Below are 19,887 nucleotides of genomic sequence, written 5' to 3' on the forward strand. Positions count from 1 at the left end.
TGCTAGTTATGGCTGTAGTATGTGTTTCCGAAAAGTTTGTTAAAGATTAATTGTTTCCTCACTTAAGTGGTGAGTCCTATATTGCTATTTGGGTGATGTCGAGCTTCCTATTTAAAAAAATTGAAATTTTGTTTTAAGTGCATTTTCCGGATTTACAAAGATTTAGAATACGTTTTATAAACGATTATTTTTGGTTTGACTTGGGTTACCAAAATTTAGGAGTTGAGTTTGGAAGTTGTAATGACTCAACTAACTCGATGGTTTTACAAATTAAGATACTTGGGTACTTTTAAAGCAATTAACTTGTAAATGAGGTTTTTTCGGAAAATAAAATTTAAAAAAAAAAACATGAGGCTCAAACTTGGACTTGAAAAGTTTTATGATTGACCTTAAATTTCAAAATGAATTTTAAAGTGCACTCTTATAAGATGATATAATTACAAGTTAATTTTGATAAGAAAATTCAAGCTTGTTGTAGCATGTCTTGATTTTGGTCTTTTAAGTAGGTTAGGCTGATTTTGCTGAATGTCATGTTTGATTTAACTATTTTGATTGTTTTTATTGTGGCTCTTCGTTTGGAGTAACACGTGAGATTAATTAATTCACGTAGTCATGGATGGCTTACCTTATTGTATGGTCTTAATTTGTGAGTAAGATCTTTTTTTAGACCCCAATTGCCTTTGTCTTCATTTTTAGTTTTGATGGATTTGGTGTTTTATTTATGAGTCGAAATCTTTGGGTTTCAATATCGAGGAAGTGTAGGGAATTTTTTTTTCCTTGGAACGGTTGGTGGTTTCTGATTATACTAAAAAAGGATATTGGAAATCCTGACCCGAGATTATAAATTGGTGTATTTAATATGCTGGTGTTATCATTAAGTTGATTCGGTGTGATGCGGGAAATGGTGGTAAGTTTTGTAGAAATGTATGTGATCTGTTGTTTTCTCTGAATTAAGTTTCAGTTTATTTGGAGTTTTATTGGATATTACTTTACGCTTATGAGTTTTATTGGAGACATTGTTCTGATTTGTTTTGGTGGTATCGTATGATTCAGTAGATTGTAAGCATGGAATTGATGGGATATTTTAAGGTTGCGTGCGAGAATTTAGTTTGGCCAAGTGAGGTATATAGTTATATGTAGATTAGAAAACATTTGTGAAAAATTTACGATTTTGATTAGAGGATTGTTATATTAAGGGATTTGGTTATGCTCTACTTATGTTTTTTTTACACTGGAATTTTTTTTTCGGTACATTGATATAGAGGTTTTTTTCGTAAATAAAGAGATATGCATTACTAAATTTTATGGCCGGGTGGAAAGAAAGGAATTTTGTCAATTTTGATTCAAAAGGAATAATTAATTTTTTCGGTTGAACGATTCTTCAAATCGTATTTTTGTTTGAGAGTAAGACTTAAGAGCGACTTAAATTTTGGATATTTTGAAACTTCAATGTGCATTTTGAATACGGAGGAATTTTCCACATTTTGATTATTTACATGAAAAGGATGAATTATTTAGCAAGTTTGATATACAGATCACATAAGTTTTATCAGTTGAACGGTTTCACAAATTTGCAAACTTATTAAAAAGTAAGGGGAATTAGCGAATTTAAAAATGCAAATATTTTGAAAATTTTCAGGGGTTTAAAAAACCGATGGTTTTCCAATGGTAAAGGTACTTCGATTTTGATATATAAAAAGGAGGTGTAAAATGTTAAGTCTTTTAAAAAAAGTGGAAAATTTTGAATTTAAAATATTTTGCGTATTTGAAAATTTTATACTTTCATAAGTTGGTTTTGAGCATAACTAACAATTCGGTCGAGTAAATTGGTCGTATTGATTTCTTGTTGTATATGAGGTTATAGTCAATCGATGAAATAGTTTTGTGAATTTAGATTTGATTTGGGTATATGAACAAGTTGATTTGAAAAACAATCTGAGGATTGTGTTTGGTGAGTTTCGACAACAAAGTCGGTTGGTCGACACTGTAGATTGAGGGTTTAATTGTTAAGAGTTTTGACATCATTTTATTCGATATTAATTTTTTTTTTGTCTGGAATAAAGATAAGTTTGTGAGACATAGTTAAGATGTAAGTTGATGATTAGATACTTAGATTATTAGGACCTATTTTATTTTTGAATGATTGGAGGAGTAACTAGGATTGAGATTTGGTTTCTAATCTAGGATTCTGCTATCATGAGGTAAGTTTACGTATTCTTTTGAATGACGGTAAGAGTTTTGTATTTATGATTCAGGAAGTTAATGGTATTATCGAAATTGGTGTTCATCGCTGGACCAAATGATTCAAATAGTGGTTGTTTTTTGCCAAACTATTATTTAGTTGTTGTGGAATATTGTTATCGATTGTTTTGGGTGCCAAGCTCGTTATAACTGGATAAGTGAGTAGGTGTTGTAGAACGCAAGATTTTACCAGCTTGTGTTTTCAATACCCTGTATGAAACGATAAAGTTTGGAATTGTAAGAACTATGGTTGAGCTTAGGGCTTGCTCTTACACTTTGATAATGTGGAGTTAGTAATCATATAGATTTAAGTTAGTTTTGGAAGACAACTTGTTAAAGAGTATTTGTGACTCTCAATTGGATAATTGTTGATTATTCACATTATGTTGATCGAGTCATCATTGGGGCACTAAGTTGTTAGAATCACAATTTTGCGCATAAGTGTGTTGTGACCGTTTAAACTGCTAGTCAGTTTCAGATTTAAAAATTCGAGTTCTAGTTTTTCATAGGTTGGGAGAATGTAATACCCCATATATTTTCGGCGTGTTTCGTCTTGTGTTGACCTTCCCGAGTGGAAATTTTGTTTGGAGTTATCATTGCGAGAGATTTGAGGTTTCGTTCTAGATTATTTTAAGTTTTCAGTCAAAACTTTAGTGGGAGAGTTTGTTTTCCCTCGTTGATGTCAGCTAGATATGGTGTTATTGTTTATGTCATGTGAAAGTTAGTGTTATTACTTTTTATGATCATTTGTGATTGTTTAGAGTATGAGTTGTAGTATTGAGTTATTGTTCGAGGAACAACCTGTTGAGTTTTACTTACGCAAGCACTTAAGTCGCTAAGCACGGAATTACTATGTTGTGGTTTGTGGTGTCATTTTAAGCATGTTTGTTATTTTGGATTTTATCAAACATTCTCGGTGCGCGTTGTTAATTGTTGGCTTGTTATGTAATGTTGAGTTCCGTTATTTTTCAAACTTCATGTTGTTTATTCAAATGCATTTTCAGATTTTAAACATTGATTATATTGGGTTTTCTTTGGTTCGGGTTTGACTTGGGTCGCCCGACACGTGATTTAAGCTTGGCAGTCTTGGTTGACTCGGCTAAATACCATTTTGTTTTCTTTTAAGTTGTTTTACCAAATGGTTTGAAAAGGTTTCCGGATTATATTTTCAAATGGAACTCGATAGAGCTTAATTGCTATATGGTTTTGGTTTTATTGGTTACTTGGTTGAGGGATGTTCTTAAGAGACGGAGTTCGTTACGCAGAATTATTATTATTGTTGTCCTTATTATTATTGTTGTCCTTATTATTATTGTTGTCCTTATTTTTAAATTTTAATTATAATTTTTGCATTTCGTCAAGTTTTAGATAATTTATTATTATTATTATTATTATTATTATTATTATTATTATTATTATTATTATATATTTTTATTAAATTTTTATTTAGTCGTTCATTGATTCGATTTGTGTTTGGTTTGTATTATCAATATTTTAGAAGAAAAAAAAGAAAAAAGAGTGTATATTTAGCATGCATGAAACTTATGTATATGTCTTACCTTTCATGTAGAAGCCCATCAAATTAGTAGATAGCCAAAGATATTACAAAGCCCATCATTCCTTTTAAGCATAATCTGAATTGAATAGTAGTAGAAGAAGTGCTGCATTTCTTTCCTTTTGATCCTCAAATTTTAGGTTCTTTTTAACATTGATTAAAGCCCTATTTATAAAATAAATCCTAGCCGCCATACGCTCTGAAATATTCTGAAACACCATCTTCATCATTTTGTCCCTTCATTTCAAATCCGGTAAGATTCACATCACTTTTCTCGTTGTTACGTTCGTTATCGCTTTTTCCGTTTCCAACTCATATCTCCATCGTTTTAGTTTCAAACTGAAGCGGTTTGCTTGTTACATCAGTATTCATCACCCTCTATCATTATTGAACCTTGAAATCGAAAACGGTATGTAAATCTAATTCGTTTAAGCGTCACGACGGTTCATCGCTTTGATTTATTTGCTGCCGTTTCTTATCGTTATTTGCTGCCATTGTGTGATGATTTCAGAAAATCATTATGAGATGTTATCATACTGGTTGGTTAGAAACGTTAGGCCTTGTTTCCCTTTAGTTTGTGTGAATCGTTCATTGTGTGCAGCTTTATTATTGTTACCCGTAATTCTACCGATTTGATTCTTGCTCACTGACTTTATTTTGTTACTGTGAGATTATATCGTTAGGCTTAATAGGAATTGTTATGGTTTTAAGGTGGATGTTGAAGTTGTTAATTATGTGGTATTTGGCGGCAACTTGTTCTAACTAACTATTTGGCCATTTTTTTATTATTTTATATAGATTTTCATTATTAAAATCTGCATGTGTTATGGTTGCTGCAACTAGAAGTACATCATTGGCTTGTTTGTTTGTTTTTTTTGCTTGATTTGACTTCGTTTTTATTTACGTGAAATCAAATGGGTTTTAACTTTTTCTATTGGGGTCTTAGGAATTGTTTAATCAAAGGTAATTGAATTAATATTAAGTTGAATGCGGACTTTAAATTATCGTTTTCATTTCTAAAATTTTAATCGATAAAATTATTTAAGTCTAAAAATATTAATATTGTCGATTTTAATTTAGATTGTTTTTTTATTATTACATTTTAAAAATTATAATTATTTTATAGCATAAATTCATATAATTACTAGGGTTATTATTTTATTTTATGAATATTGGCTAAGCATGTCAATTTGGCTAAATTACAGTTTAGCCCTCGAACATTTTCTAAACTTATTTAGTTCAGTTTTTTTTTTGTAACTCGGGTTACTTGAAATTGAAGACATTGAGTTCTGTTTTAAAGTGAATTATTATTTTACCAAATTATTTTATAAATATAAACTCGGGTTTATATTTGATAAACGTTTTAAGTCGGGTTAGACTTGGGTCACCCGACATGCACTACAACAATATGTGTTTTTAGTGGCAATAATTTAGTAGGAATTATTTTTTTGCCACTAATTCAATCAAACTTGGATATATTTGTGGCGAGGACTTAGTTTGCAACTATATTATTAAAAACAGCGGCAAAATTAAATATTTCCATTATTATCTTTGTATTAGTGGCACATATAGGAGTTTGCCATTAGAATTCTAAAATTTTAGCGTTAACATTTGGAAAAGGGCGGCAGAATGAAATGAAAATTAAAATATCCTATTTAATTTTATTATTTTTTTAGTTTTAAGATGAGGTACACCATTTGTAAAAAAAATGAGGAGAAGTTAACCCTAAAAAATTAGACGATTCTGTTTCAACAATCCCCAAAGTGTTTAAAGTAACAAAAACTCCACAATTTTCTGATTCAATCGAACATTGTCGATTTACATAAGAGGCGCTCTATATTGGCTGTTGTCATCAATTGTGCGAATTTTGGTGGTTTTCTTGTTGCCGATTTCAGTAGGTATGAAATAGATGTCTATTTAGTTTTCATTCACCTTTTAGATGTAATTTGGTTAAGGACTTGTGTGGTTACTTTAATTATTGTGATGTATGTGAAATTTGGGTATTTGACAAGCTGGTTCTAATTACTGCACTTTTCTATATTTTGGTTTCACAAGATTCTTAATTTCCTAGTGTTGGAATTATGCTTATGCACTGATAAGAATTTTTATTTTATATTTTTGTATTTAACTCAGAAGAACTTTAGAGTTTGGGACCCTTTTCAAAATCTGAAAATTATAAAATGATTATAGAATTGTACATGTATTGATTTTTCAGTAATTGGTAGCAAAGAACGAATTTCAACTATTTACACCCAAATATGAATTAGTGAAAGTTATTTTTTTTTTAAGATTTAATTGCAATAGTAGTGACAAAGAGATAGAAAAACAGAAGCAATGATCTGCAAAAATTGGCTCTCTTTTTTTATTGTCTTAGAAAACTTAGACTTGCCTATGTTGTAAAAAGAGTTCCTTATTTGATAGGCATAGACAAAAAATTGAGAAAGATTAGCTAATTTTAGGTTATTGACTATGATTACATTGGTGGAAAAGCAAACAAAATTTCAGTAATGATATCCATTGTCTTTCCAAACTCAACCACCCATATCCTACTAATTATGTAATACTGTAGATTTGCAAGAACTCTCTAAGGACTTAATCATAATAACCATTCACAAAATCAAAAACTAAATAAGGCTAATCAGTGTACAAGTTGTGAATTAGTGAAAGTTAAATTCTGTTTTAGAACAACTTATTTGTTTCTTTTTTTGATTTTGTATTAGATGAATTGTTTATATCCTTTTCATTGAGGTACTGTTAATGATAATATGGAGAATTGGTTTTTAATTGTTTTCAGTACCTAGTACTTAGGTAGTTTTATGCATATTTATTATAGACGATAGTGTTCTGAGGCGTAAAATTATTCTAGTGCTCGAGGTGCGCTAATATGATTAAATTTATTTTAAATCTAAAATAAAAAAGATACTTAATCAATAAACTTAAATTTGAGTAGTTTAAAAGTTCTGCTAAAACCTAATTAAGAACTTAAGCATACTAATTTTGAACTTAATGTTGCGGAAGCTCAATCGATTACGCTAGCAAGTCACGTATTGTGCTAAAAAATTATACCGGAAAATTCCTAGGAAAGAATGGTGGGTCACAGGCGGACCACTTAAGTACCAAACTCCTTAGACAGAATTTCACATGATATAAATGACTTCACAATATATAACTTCGACTAGTCTGAGCGTTAGCTAATAAATAAACAATAAAGAGAACACCAACCTTTTAACGAGGTTCAGCCAGAAATGACCGGCTTACATCCTCGGGCACTGCCCAAAATACTCCACTAATTGTTTGTAACAAAATACAAGCTCGAGAGAGAACCAACTAAGCCTTAGGAGTTGATAAGGCTTGTTGTGGGATGAGTTTCAATGGGTAGAGGAGACTCCCTTTTATAAGCTAAGGAAGTCCTCACCCCTCCACTCCTAAACAATGTGGGATTCTACACTATATGTATATAGCTCAACAATCACAAGTCCCTTTTCTAAACAATGTGGGACAAATCTAAAATGAGCCATATCCAACAAATCTCCACCTTGGCGAATTTTCTCTCTACCATCTCGGACTATCTTCAATAGTACCTTCAATTGCGCTTCAAAAGCGCCAACTCTCAACTGTAGCAGTCAAGTACCAATGTGGGATGATCCCACTTCAACACTCTCCCTCACGCATAGCATGACCGAGCAGAGCAACCAATCCCCCCTCACGCATCGCGTGGGCCGGGCCACATTCAAATCTCAAATATTGAGAACACTAATCAAATTCAAACAATGTTTGAACTTGACTGCTTTCACAATCTTTGTCATCATATGAGCAGGAGTTTCCATGGTCAAAATCTTCCGAAGTAGGACTCCACCTTCTTCAATAACCTCTGGCACCAAATGATATCGAACATCAATGTGCTTCGTCCTTGCATGGTAAACTTGGTCATTCTCTTCAATTTCCAATTTACCAAGCAACCCATGAAGCCAAATTGCTTCCTTAACAGCTTCTGCACTTTCCATGTACTCTACCTCCGTGGTAGACAAAGCAACTATTGACTGCAAGGTAGACTTCCAACTAAACGACGCCTTTGCTTGTGTAAACACATAGCTCGTAGTCGATCGCCGTTTATCAACGTAGTCCGAATTATTGTACCCAACTACATATTGACCATCTTTCTTGTCCTGCCCAAATATTAGACCAATATCCACAGTATTCAAAGTATACTGTATAATCCAATTTTCATCTCCAGCCACCTTAAGTCCATCGGGCTGCGTCGAATTGATTTCCCCATCCAAGAATCCAAGTAAAAACACTGTTTTTATGTCCAACTGAACTAGTTCCATATTCAAATATGCTACTAAGGCCAACAAAATTCTAATGGAAAAATGTTTAACAACTCGAGAGATGGCCTCAATTCCTTCCGTCCAAACGTAGCTTTTAGCTACCAACTTTGCCTTATAGCCAATATCATTCTTGTTCGGAAATCCTTGTTCATATATCCAATTATAGGGACGTAGTCCCTCCAATAATCCTTGAGTTGCAAGAACCGTCAAGAATTTTCCACCATCATGCCCCAAACGCCAATGCCAAAGACTGATTTCTTCTAGCTCATTATCATCACTAGAAGCAACTATAACTGACCCAAGAATTGCATTACCCTGATAGTAATACAAATTATTGTTCTTCCGAATTCCTTTCATGACAACCTGTGCACCCGAGAATACCTTCATAACTCCATTAACTGCAGTAACAACAAAGCCCTTTGATTCTAGGACTCCTACAGAAATGAGCTTCTTCGTCAAACTTGGCACATAACGAACATCTTCCAAAATCCTTATTGACCCATCATGGTTCCTCAAGTGAATTGAACCAATTCCTTTTGTCAAACAAGGATTGCCACTTGCTGTGTAAACAACTCCACCTTCTAGCTCTTTGAAGTCAACAAACAATTCCCGATTGGGACACATATGATGACAACAACCCGAATCTAGAAGCCATTCAATAGGAGTATTTACCGATGACACAACAACCAATGAAAGATCTGATTTTTCGTCGTCACCCTCAGCTATATTCAAAGAAAACTCAACTTTTTCTTTATCAGTCTTGCCTTTATTCTTCAATTTGGGACAATCCCTTTTCCAATGCCCTTTCTCTCGACAAAAGGCACATTCATCTTTCTCTGGTCGGGACTTTGATCTCCCTTCCTTCCCAATTGTTTGGCTTTTCAAACGGCCTCTAACAATCAAAGCTTCTGCTGCACTACTAGTGTTTTCTTTCTTATCTTTTCTTCTCAATTCATAACTATATAATGCAGCGCAAACTTTGCTAAGAGACATACCAACCTTCCCATGAAGTAGAGTAGTTTCAAGAAACTCAAACTCTTCAGGAAGTGATCCCAACAACATCAAAGCCAATTCTTCATCATCAAACGTCACATCCAAATTCAACCAATCGGCTACAAATTGGCTGAAATTTGTGATGTGCTCATTCATAGTAGTACCTGGGAGATACGTGAACCGAAACAGCCTTTTCTTCATGTGAAGCTTATTCTGACTGTTCTTTTTCAAGAATTTCTCCTCCAATGCTTTCCACAAACTACTTGCAGATGTTTCCTTTGAGAAAGGATATCTCTGCTCTCTGGAAAGACATGACCGAATGGTACCACATGCTAAACGATTGATGCTACTCCATTCTCTCTCATCAACATCTGCTGGTTTCTCTTTTTCAATAGCGACATCTAGACCTTGCTGAAATAAAGCGTCTAGAAGCTCACTTTGCCACATGCCGAAATGTCCTGTACCATCAAAAATCCCCACCACAATTCTTGCATTCGACATAGCCATTCTTCCCGAGGAAGAAGCTATCAACATGGATAGACTTTTGCTCCCAGACATTTCTGCTCCAACTTTTATTTAATAGCTAACCGATATGCCAAGGATAGAACCTTAGCTCCGATACCAATTGTTACGGAAGCTCAATCTATTACGCTAGTAAGTCACATATTGTGCTAAATAATTATACCGGAAAATTCCCAGGAAAGAATGGTGGGTAACAGGCGGACCACTTAAGTACCAAATTCGTTAGACAGAATTTCACACGATATAAATGACTTCACAATACATAACTTCGACTAGCCTGAGCGTTAGCTAATAAATAAAAAATAAAGAGAACACCAACCTAACGAGGTTCAGCCAGAAATGACCGGCTTACATCCTCGGGCACTGCCCAAAATACTCCACTAATTGTTTGTAACAAAATACAAACTCGAGAGAGAACCAACTAAGCCTTAGGAGTTGATAAGGCTTGTTGTGGGATGAGTTTCAATGGGTAGAGGAGACTCCCTTTTATAAGCTAAGGAAGTCCTCACCCCTCCACTCCTAAGTAATGTGGGATTCTACACTATATGTATATAGCTCAACAATCACAAGTCCCTTTTCTAAACAATGTGGGACAAATCTAAAATGAGCCATATCCAACACTTAATACTAAGGTGATGTGCATTTTCCTTTACTGTTTATAGAAACATAATTAAAATGGTTGAGTTTCATACAAACAACGGGGTATTAATCTAGTTTTTATAAAAAAACAAAACAAATAAATAAAAATTAGCTATTATTAGTATTATTAAGATGTTGGTATTGTAGGAGTCAAACGTAAGTTTCAAATGACAAAAATGGAAAACAAAAGTCAGCTAGTGCTACTCATATTTGAGTTAATTAAGCTTTATAGATGCTTTATCTTTCTTTTGAATACGATTAGTCGATCCTGCTTTATGTATGAATTCATCGATATCTAGGTTACACTTACTAATGTTAGTTTAATAATAGTTTAATATTGTTTCAATAACATCGTTGTCATCTCGAAAAAGTTAATAGAAGTTTTCATTTTTATAACTTTAATTGTTTAAATTATGCAGCTCAAATGGCTGTTAAAGTTAACTCATCAAGTGGACTATATGATGCTTTAAGATCAAATGAGGAAAATCAAGGTATGATGCTAATCTTTATTTTTTCTATTTGTGGTTTTAGATTAGAAAAATCAGCATATTTATATTTTATAATTATGGTTTATTTTTTAGTAGTAAAAGCTAAAAGAGGAAAGACTCGAGGTGCAAAGTGGAAGAAAAAGAGGGACATAGAAAAAATAAGAGTGCCAATAGTGATACCCCCATGCTTGCGGCGAGTTGTAGGACCAAATGCGCAACATTTCATTACCGAGACAAGTTATATTGTGAAGCAATATTGCCCGCTTAATGTTCCGAATTGGGCTGCAATAAGCGAGGATAAGAAGAAAAAACTCATGGATGCCGTTAAGGTCAATTTTGCATTTTAATTATTTTTAATATCTATATATTTACATAAACTTGTTATCATTTTGTTGGATTACTTCAGGGAATGTTTATCTTCCCAAAAGGTGCTTATGTTGACCATGATGTCCAGAGTGTACTCATGAGAAGCTTGAGAACATGGCGATATAATTTAAAAAAAAATTACTATCGGAAGTATAAGAATGACAAAGAAAGACTAAGTCACTGTCCTTCTGAAGTTGACCCAAATGAATTGAAGTGGCTAGTGGAGCATTGGGGAACTCAAAAGTTTCAGGTAATATTTAACTTGTGGAGTTTTGATATTATTCAAATGTAAAATTGGGTGTTATTTTTTTCCATTAGTAGCTTGTCCAATCAGTTACTCATCATATGCACTAGAACACTTGGTTTCTAAAACTGTCACATGAATTATCTTATGACATAGCATTAGGAATTTCAAGTCAGGTTAATAGTTTAATTCATAACTGTATTATTTGAATGAAGATCTAGTGCAGTCCTAAATGGTTAAATGATTAATAGGTTCAGTAATTTCTATGTATCTTTCATATATCATAACTTAATTAGAAATTGTATTTATGACTTGTATTTATGACTCATGATACCACTAATTAGCATTCTTGTTTGTCAAATGAAGAATTTAAGCGAGACACATATGGCAAATAGGGAAAACAAGAAGATGTTAGCATGTGTAGGAACAAAGTCTATTCCAAGAATCGCACATGAAATGGTATATTTTCTATTTCTATCTTAATTTTTTTCATTAGACAACATAAGTAATTGTTATTTTATGCGGCTGAATATATGTTTTGTTTTTCATTTTATGTAAACTACTGACTTGGAACTTTCATCTCACTTTTTAGCAAAGCATTCCACCTCCAGATGAAAATGATGAACTAATCCTACCAGAATATGTGAGACTTTTTGAGAAACAAAAAAAGAAAAAGAGTGGTAATTGGGTAGATGATGAGGCTAAAGAAGCATATACAAAGCTCTTGGATTTACATAACGAACAACTAGAAAAACATTGTGTAGATAACCTTTCAACACCAGAGGCTTACACAATCGTTTTAGGTCATAAATCAGGGTATCAAAGAGGGATGGGCCAAGGACCTCCACCTTTTAGAGGTGTAAATGCTGGTGGGAAATATCAGTGCAGTGACATTGTCGATGAAAATGCTATAAATTCTCTAATTGAGGCTCAAGTTGAACAAAAAATTGCCGAGTTTTCAGCTAAAAAAGAAGTTGAGTTCGATAAAAGGTTACGAGCTGAATTAGATGCATACTCTAAAGAAAAAAAAGTGGAATTTCGGAAGAAAATTCAAGAGGAGTTAGAAAGTAAGTTGCGTAATAAGCTGCAACAAGATATGCAAAAGCAAATGCGCTAAATGTTTGAAAAAGAGTTTTTCAACAGGATACCTCCTCAAACTGTTGTAAGTTTTAGTTTGTTTCTGTTCAATTATTTCAGTTATATATAATTTAAACTATACTTGTTCCATTGTAGCTATAATGTATCTTAAATTTTATAGGATTCACATCCACCTTCAGTACTTGCTGAGAATATATTGAATAAGGGATCCAATCTAACACAAAACAATGTTGTACGTCAAAATGATTTATATTTCATCTATTAGCATGATCAATGTGCATTTGTATTCATGAACTTAGTTGACTTGAACATAAATTGACCTCTTGAGCTATTTATTTTTTCTAATTGGCAATCATTTTCTACAGCCTACATACTATTGTAAAAGTTGTGCGATTTCAGTCAAGGATGTAGCAGCTTATATGGCCCACATTCGGGGAGACCAACGTGAGTGTGCCATTTACGTTAGAGTAGCTAATTACACTGATTAAATTATACTGAAGTGCTATCTTAATTTTTAGATCGAAGGCTTGTAATTGGAAGTTCAAATACTAAAGAAGCAGCTACAAAACGATTATTCCACCAAATGAAAGGTTGTTAATCCTTTCACATATTATATTTTTTATTTATTTTGACATTATTGTAAATGTCCTTTTTTTAATATTTACTATTAAATATAGTTATTGCCAACTTTTAATATATTTTTTATAGAAAAATCAAATTAGAAAGATGAAGTGCTCCATCTCTTATCAGTTCTAGATTAATATTGAATTTTATTAACAGGTGAGTTAATTTTTGTACTTTTTATCTTCCAATTTACGCTTTGTTAATTGTTTAACAATTTTGTTAAAATTTGATCTGCTTGTTTACAATAATAAAGTGTGAGGTCTGCAATGTTTTGCATATCAACTTGATATATAGTTTGTGATCGTTTTGTATATCACAAACTTAATAGCTTCATCACTTGTTTGTTGTTGGTGTAATTTTTTGAACTTGAACAAGAGGATAGTAATGTATTTCTGTCCCTAAGCATGCTTACCTGATCATAAAATTTGATTAGTTTTCATACCGTTATGTGAAATAAAGTGTATCTCTAGTTTGTTCGTTTGTGTGCGATATGACTAGGATAAGGTAACTTCTTTAAAATTAGGTTGTGTTGGTGTTAACCCTTGAATATTTAGGACGCTTTAGTATGGAACCTGTATCCCAATGGAAATATATGTGACAGATTGATATTCGGTTGCTGTTGTTATGTGTAAGTGTGGTTTATGCTGTTATAATAAATATTATTTTGCACCTTCTATTCATATAAAAATGAACTAATTATTTCTTTTTTTATTTCTTTTAATTAGCAGGTTGTCAAAATTTTTGCATACAAATTTTGTAAAGAGCTATGGAGAATGAAGATTGTATATTTTGCATCAAGTTTCAGCTCTTCTTTTGGACAAAAGTGAAATTAGTATTAATTTGTGATATGAAATTAGTATTAATTTGTGATATGAAATCAATATTTTTATTAACAAAACAAATTATAACTTGTGTATAATATTAATTACTGATTTTGGCCTCAATGTTAAGTAAACTTATGAGAGAAGATTGAATGTTTATTTAATATTAATTTGTTTAATTACGTGTTCCGTTATTCTAGAAAGTAGTATAAAATTTATAGTTGAAGATTAATATATTACCATACTTTTCAAATTGGATTGTTTAACTTCGATTACTTTTTTTTTTCATTAGTGGTTATTATAATTCACTAATTGTATATAAATAATGGCAAAAAGATTTGCCAGTAAATTTTTTCATTAGTGGCAAAAAAATAGTGCAACAAAATTTAAGAAAATTAGTGGCATTATAATTATTGCCACTATTGTAATGCCAATTAGTGGCAATATATATCATATTTTATGGCAAAACGTAATTACCACTATAGATGGTGACATCAGTGGCAGAACAAAAATATGCCACTAAAACTTTCTATTAGTGACAAAATCAGAATTTGTCATTAAGACATCTAGTGACGGATTTTCAGTGGTAAACCAGTGGCAAATTCTATTTTTGCCACAAACATGTTTAGTGGCAATATTTTAGCATTCTGCGGCAAAAGTAAATTCCACAAAAAAGTCAAATTTGTTGTAGTGATGTGAGGTTAGCTTGGTAGTTATCGGTAACTCGGCTAATCCACTAGTTGAAAATTTATTTAATTGATCATTTAAAGATTATTTAAATAATCTTTATGAAATAGATTTTAAAGCGAGAACTCAATAGACTTGTATTTAATTGGACATTATCACATATTGGGTATTTTGTGCTTCTCTGGATTGTATTACCGTGATTTATTGTTTGTACTAGTCCTATATGGTGACCAGTACTCTCTAGAGTTAGGGTATGTTATTAATAATGATTTTATACCTTGTCTAGACCCGTCAACTGTTCGTACTTCAAAGGCAAATCAGAGTTAGGTTGCTTGTCAGGTTCACGTGGAATAATAAGCAGTGAGTTTATATCTCTATTTATCTCTTTATTAAGCAAATATTATATTTTGTATATGTATATGTATAAATAGCTTTCGAACTGTTTTCGGCATTGTGAATTTGATTTGGAAGGTGCTACTCGATGGGCATCATCAGGACTGCGTACGCACCGGTAATGATTATTATGGTATCGAGGTGGGTTTGAGATGCGTCTCACCTTTGTGAGGGTACCAGCGGAAAATACGTCTCCTGGGCTCACTATTTTATTAAGTGGTAGTCAGGGATCGGTTATTGAGATATGTCTCACCTACACGACAATGGATTTAGAATTGTGGTTTATGGTTTCATTGCTAATCCATAATGAAAATGTTTTATTAAACGTTTTTAAAGGTTTTCAACTTAATAAAAGTAAATGGTTATATAAACTCTACTCAGTAAATCTGACCCCGTTGTTTTCCCAAATTTTCCAGGTTTATGATTTGAGCATTGATCGATCTTCGTTTCTTCATTCTCCGAGGTTCTTTATTTTATTTTCAGAATAAAGAGTCGAACTGTTTTAAACTCTTAGACCACAGTAGTAGTATAATATTATTATTGTTTTAGTCTTATACTTATATTTTTAGACTATTGTTTGTTGGCATGGTTCAACTATTATTTTATCAGCTTTGGCATGATTACAGTGATTTTGGTATTATATATTATTTGTCATGCTGTTGGAATTTAATTTGAGATTAAGTATACTTTGAATATATGTTGCTTAAATGTATTGCTAGACTAGGATGGATTCTCGGTTGCCCCCGAGCATGTGGTTTTATGTAGGTACATTGTTTTAAACGTTATAAGTTCGTTATCTGTAAGGCTAGCTACGTATTTTGGTACAACCATATCCATACCCTAGCGCCGGTCACGATTCATGAAAATGGGTCGTGACACATTTAAACGTTCAACTCAGACTTAAAACGATAACCAAATCATGGCATAAACTTGTCTACTAAGGCATAATCAACACAAATGAGTATAACACAAACAAAGCAATGTTAACATGCCAAGAACGATGCAAAACAGCCCCAATACGATTATGGGCAACAACTATATCGATGAAGTGTACTTAACACATAAACAAGGTGAAATCATACGTTTACAAGGAAACCAATCAACTTATGATTTACGAAGCATGCAAAAAGATGTAACACTGATCCAACACATATGAACAACCCATAAACATGAATTTCTAGCCCTTTATAACAATGTTAAAACAGCTAATTAAAAATCCATATGCATGCGAAATCAATTAGCACTTAAACCCGACAATCAAACTTCAATTCTATTGGTATAAGCAAGCCAATATAAAGTTAAACGCCCTGCTACAGATTTGACTTAACAACTCAGAGATCACATCAGCCACAACATAGGTATAACACATTAGAACGCAATCTAGCAACCTAACACATGAATCCATACTCAGAAATTTAAGGGATAGCAACACATACCATTAAGAAACAAGATCAGAATGAAAACAGTGAATCAACACCCACAACACGTTGGAAAAAGGGATTAAATCAACTAATAATCGACATACGCAATAAGGAATTGATTAGACGAAGAACGGAGTGTTAGAATCACTTACCGAAGCCAAGGACGTGAGAGATAGCAAAGGAATTTGTATTTCAGAGAGTTTCTAAGTGCCTAGGGTTTATATAATGAGTTGTGTCTGATATGGGTCGAATAAGGGGTCAATTTATATGCTCCGATATAAAATTACAGGTGAGGTGCAATGGCCCATCACGCCGTCCAACGCGCCTCAATTTTTGCTCCAACGGTCAACTTTTTCTTGGGCACAATCTAAAACTGAGCCCGATCCAACGATTAAATTGGGAGATATGAATGTTTTCTCAAAACATGTAAGATTCAGAAGGTACAAGAATAAATCATAGATTATAAACCGAATACAAATTAAATCGCCATCGAAAACTCACACGACACATGCGACACATACAAGATACAACTCAAACCCCAAACAAAGTGCTACACTTGCTAAGTCCACTATTAACAATCCGAAACTAAGTCGGAAGCACAACAAAACCATGGCGGAAAATCACGAGATATTATAATCTCCCCAACTTATATAAAATTTGTCCTCGAATTTAAAACAACACTACCCGCGTAATAACATATCATAAAACTATATGCTGTCCCAACGAAAACGCATATAGCCAACGTAAAAACACATAAACATGACACCCAAAATAATCAAGGAAAGTAATTTTTAACTCTGCAAAACAAACTTTGTTTCGCGGGAACACTCCTCAACCAAGTAACAAACCCAAATTGTAATCATAGGAATTCCGTGCTTAACGACCTAAGAACTTGCGTAAGCAAAAACTCAAAAGTTTGTTCCTCGAACGATAACTCCAAACCACCACTTTCATAAACCGAACAATCTCAAATGATCACAAACAGTATCAACACTAATTTCCACTTAACATAAAATGATAACGCCATTTATAGGTGAAACCAAACGAAGGAATACAAACTCTCCCACATAAAGCTCGTCTGAAATATTGTCACGACCCAATTTCATGGATCGCGACCGGCGCTAGGGTATGGGTATGGTTGTACCAAAAACCGTAGCTAGCCTTGCGAATAACCAACAAATACATAAACCTGCAAGAAAACCAATGCTCGGGGCAACCGAGAATTCAGCCTTGTTCTAGCAGTTCATAATATACAACATTTATTATAAAATGTTCCGCCAACTTTGAGTCTTAAACATTGGAGGAGTACATATTAACCCAAATTAATTAAAGAATGCCAATACAGTAATAATCCATTAAATAAGTTTATAACAAGTATTAGACATATAAGTCTTCTAATTATTACTGCGGTCTAAGAATAAAATCAGTTTAATAACTTTATTAAATAAAGTAAAACCTCTGAGGAAATAAATAATCGGAGAGCAACTGACTCGCTCCTATCATAACCCAGGAAAAATTGGGTAAAAAACGGGGTCAGATATACTGAGATGAGTTCATACCACTATTTACATTTATCAAGTGGAAAACCTTTAAAACTCTTTTAAAACATTTAATATATACATTACGTATAATAGTTGGAACCCTAATCGAAAGTACTAAAAATAACCATAATCCAATAGGCCTGGTCCCGAGAGCTAAGCTACACCGAGTTACCACCGATCACTCTTAACCCATAACCAGAGTCCCGAGAGTTGAGCTACACCGAGTTACTCTACTGGTCCTGAGAGCTATGATCAGACCGAGTTACCACCACATATCACATACCTTATTTAGATTAATACCAGTGTGCACGAGTCCTAATGATGCCAATTAGGTAGCATGTTCCAACTAAAAGCCATAGTGGAAAAACAGTTCAAAATATACATACAGTATATATTTATATATTAAAATAACAATTTACTTAATAAAGCGGTAAATAGTAAGTACAAACTCACTGCTTGCGAATCCACGAGATAAACCGGGCAAGCAACTAAACCTGATTTGACTTCGACGCACGAGCTGTCAACGAGTCTAAAAAAACATAAATCGTAATTAATATCATCCTCTAACTCTAGAGAGTAATAGACACCACATAGGACTAGCACAAAACAAAAATCAATGTTAACACATAAGCCAAATACATAGTAAATACATATACTCAAACTATAGCCAAAACCATACAACAAGTTAAGCCCTATTGAGTTCCATTTGAAAATATAATCCGGAAACCTTTTCAAACCATTTGGTAAAACTTTCAATACACAAAATGGTACTTAGCCGAGTCAACCATGACTTCCAAGCTTAACTCGCATGTCGGGCGATCCAAGTCTAACCCGACCCAACATAACCAAGTTGGAAACCAATGATTAAAATCTGGAATCAAATAATAATTTAAAACCCGAGTTTGAAAAGTAAGGAACTCAATATCATTTAACGAACCAACTAATCAACACGCAACAAAGTGTTTGATAAAATCCATAATGAACCAATACGCTTTAAAAGACAACACAAGTCAAAACATGCCTTAGCAAACAAATTAAAGATAAGCGTATTCTTCATGCCGAAGCAATTCCAATAACCAACTAAACATCAATCTCATACTTAAAAATGGAGCATGGAAAAGCACAACATTTCTTAGTTTAGTCTAGGCATAAACCAACATGAAATGAACACTACAATCCATGTATAATATTATCCTAAGAACATTATACAAAACAGTCCTAAACATTTAAATTAAGCCAAAACAGTTTATAGGCATTCATCAACATACCAACTCATTTAACAATCATCAAACTTGGATTCAAAACAACAATAGATAGCCCAACAATTATGAATCGCAAATACATGCAAATCAGCCCTATAATTATGCTTGGACAAATCTAAGCAACCAAACAATTTATAATATCCAAATGAATCCATAATTCTAAACCTCATATGCACTAGCAATTGAATAACTCAATTCGGATTCAATAATCAACCAAAGGCGTACAAATCAAATGATACAAGGTATAACAAAGTAACACATCTATGGTCATATAACCTAACCTTCCTAATATGAATTAACATAATTGAAATCCAACAATAATATCATAGAAATTTGATTATGGGCAGCCCTAGCATTTCAATTTGATTGAAACCCATAAACACGCATAAACAAAACGAAAACAACCCAAGCATAATCGATCACCTTTAACAACACAACATGCCTTGACAATTCAAATATGATATATCAATTCTAGATCAAGAATAAATCAGCAACTAAACATACAACCAAAAGACAAGATGAAACACTAATCGAATCAAATGATGAATCAAATATTTGGAATGAAAAGAGATGGATTAATCACTTACCAATTGATTGAGGAACCAAAGATTTGAAGGTAAATCGCCTAGAAATAGTTTAGAATGAGATTAGGGTTTTAAAAATT

The 19,887-nt window shown here is 32.9% G+C and overlaps 1 protein-coding gene across 1 annotated transcript; it reads left to right on the forward strand.

The window, feature by feature from the left end:
* The first annotated feature begins 5,599 nt into the window (after positions 1-5,599).
* Positions 5,600-13,288, forward strand: LOC126681772 (uncharacterized). Its single transcript, XM_050377323.2, has 9 exons — positions 5,600-5,694; positions 10,698-10,769; positions 10,860-11,095; positions 11,173-11,382; positions 11,743-11,835; positions 11,969-12,538; positions 12,635-12,706; positions 12,840-12,918; positions 12,993-13,288. Exons 2-6 carry the CDS (start codon positions 10,703-10,705, stop codon positions 12,491-12,493), a joined length of 1,131 nt encoding a protein of 376 aa, XP_050233280.1. The 5' UTR covers positions 5,600-5,694; positions 10,698-10,702; the 3' UTR covers positions 12,494-12,538; positions 12,635-12,706; positions 12,840-12,918; positions 12,993-13,288.
* The last annotated feature ends 6,599 nt before the right edge of the window (positions 13,289-19,887 follow it).

The sequence above is a fragment of the Mercurialis annua genome, linkage group LG5 (assembly GCF_937616625.2).
Source record: "Mercurialis annua linkage group LG5, ddMerAnnu1.2, whole genome shotgun sequence".
Lineage (NCBI taxonomy): Eukaryota > Viridiplantae > Streptophyta > Magnoliopsida > Malpighiales > Euphorbiaceae > Mercurialis > Mercurialis annua.

Excerpts from the sequence above, each read along its gene's own strand:
- LOC126681772 (XM_050377323.2), top strand. The coding sequence starts at position 10,703 with ATGGCTGTTAAAGTTAACTCATCAAGTGGACTATATGATGCTTTAAGA. Across the intron at positions 10,770-10,859 it reads ATCAAATGAGGAAAATCAAG|TAGTAAAAGCTAAAAGAGGA; the intron begins GTATGATGCTAA and ends TTTATTTTTTAG. Across the intron at positions 11,096-11,172 it reads AACTCATGGATGCCGTTAAG|GGAATGTTTATCTTCCCAAA; the intron begins GTCAATTTTGCA and ends GGATTACTTCAG.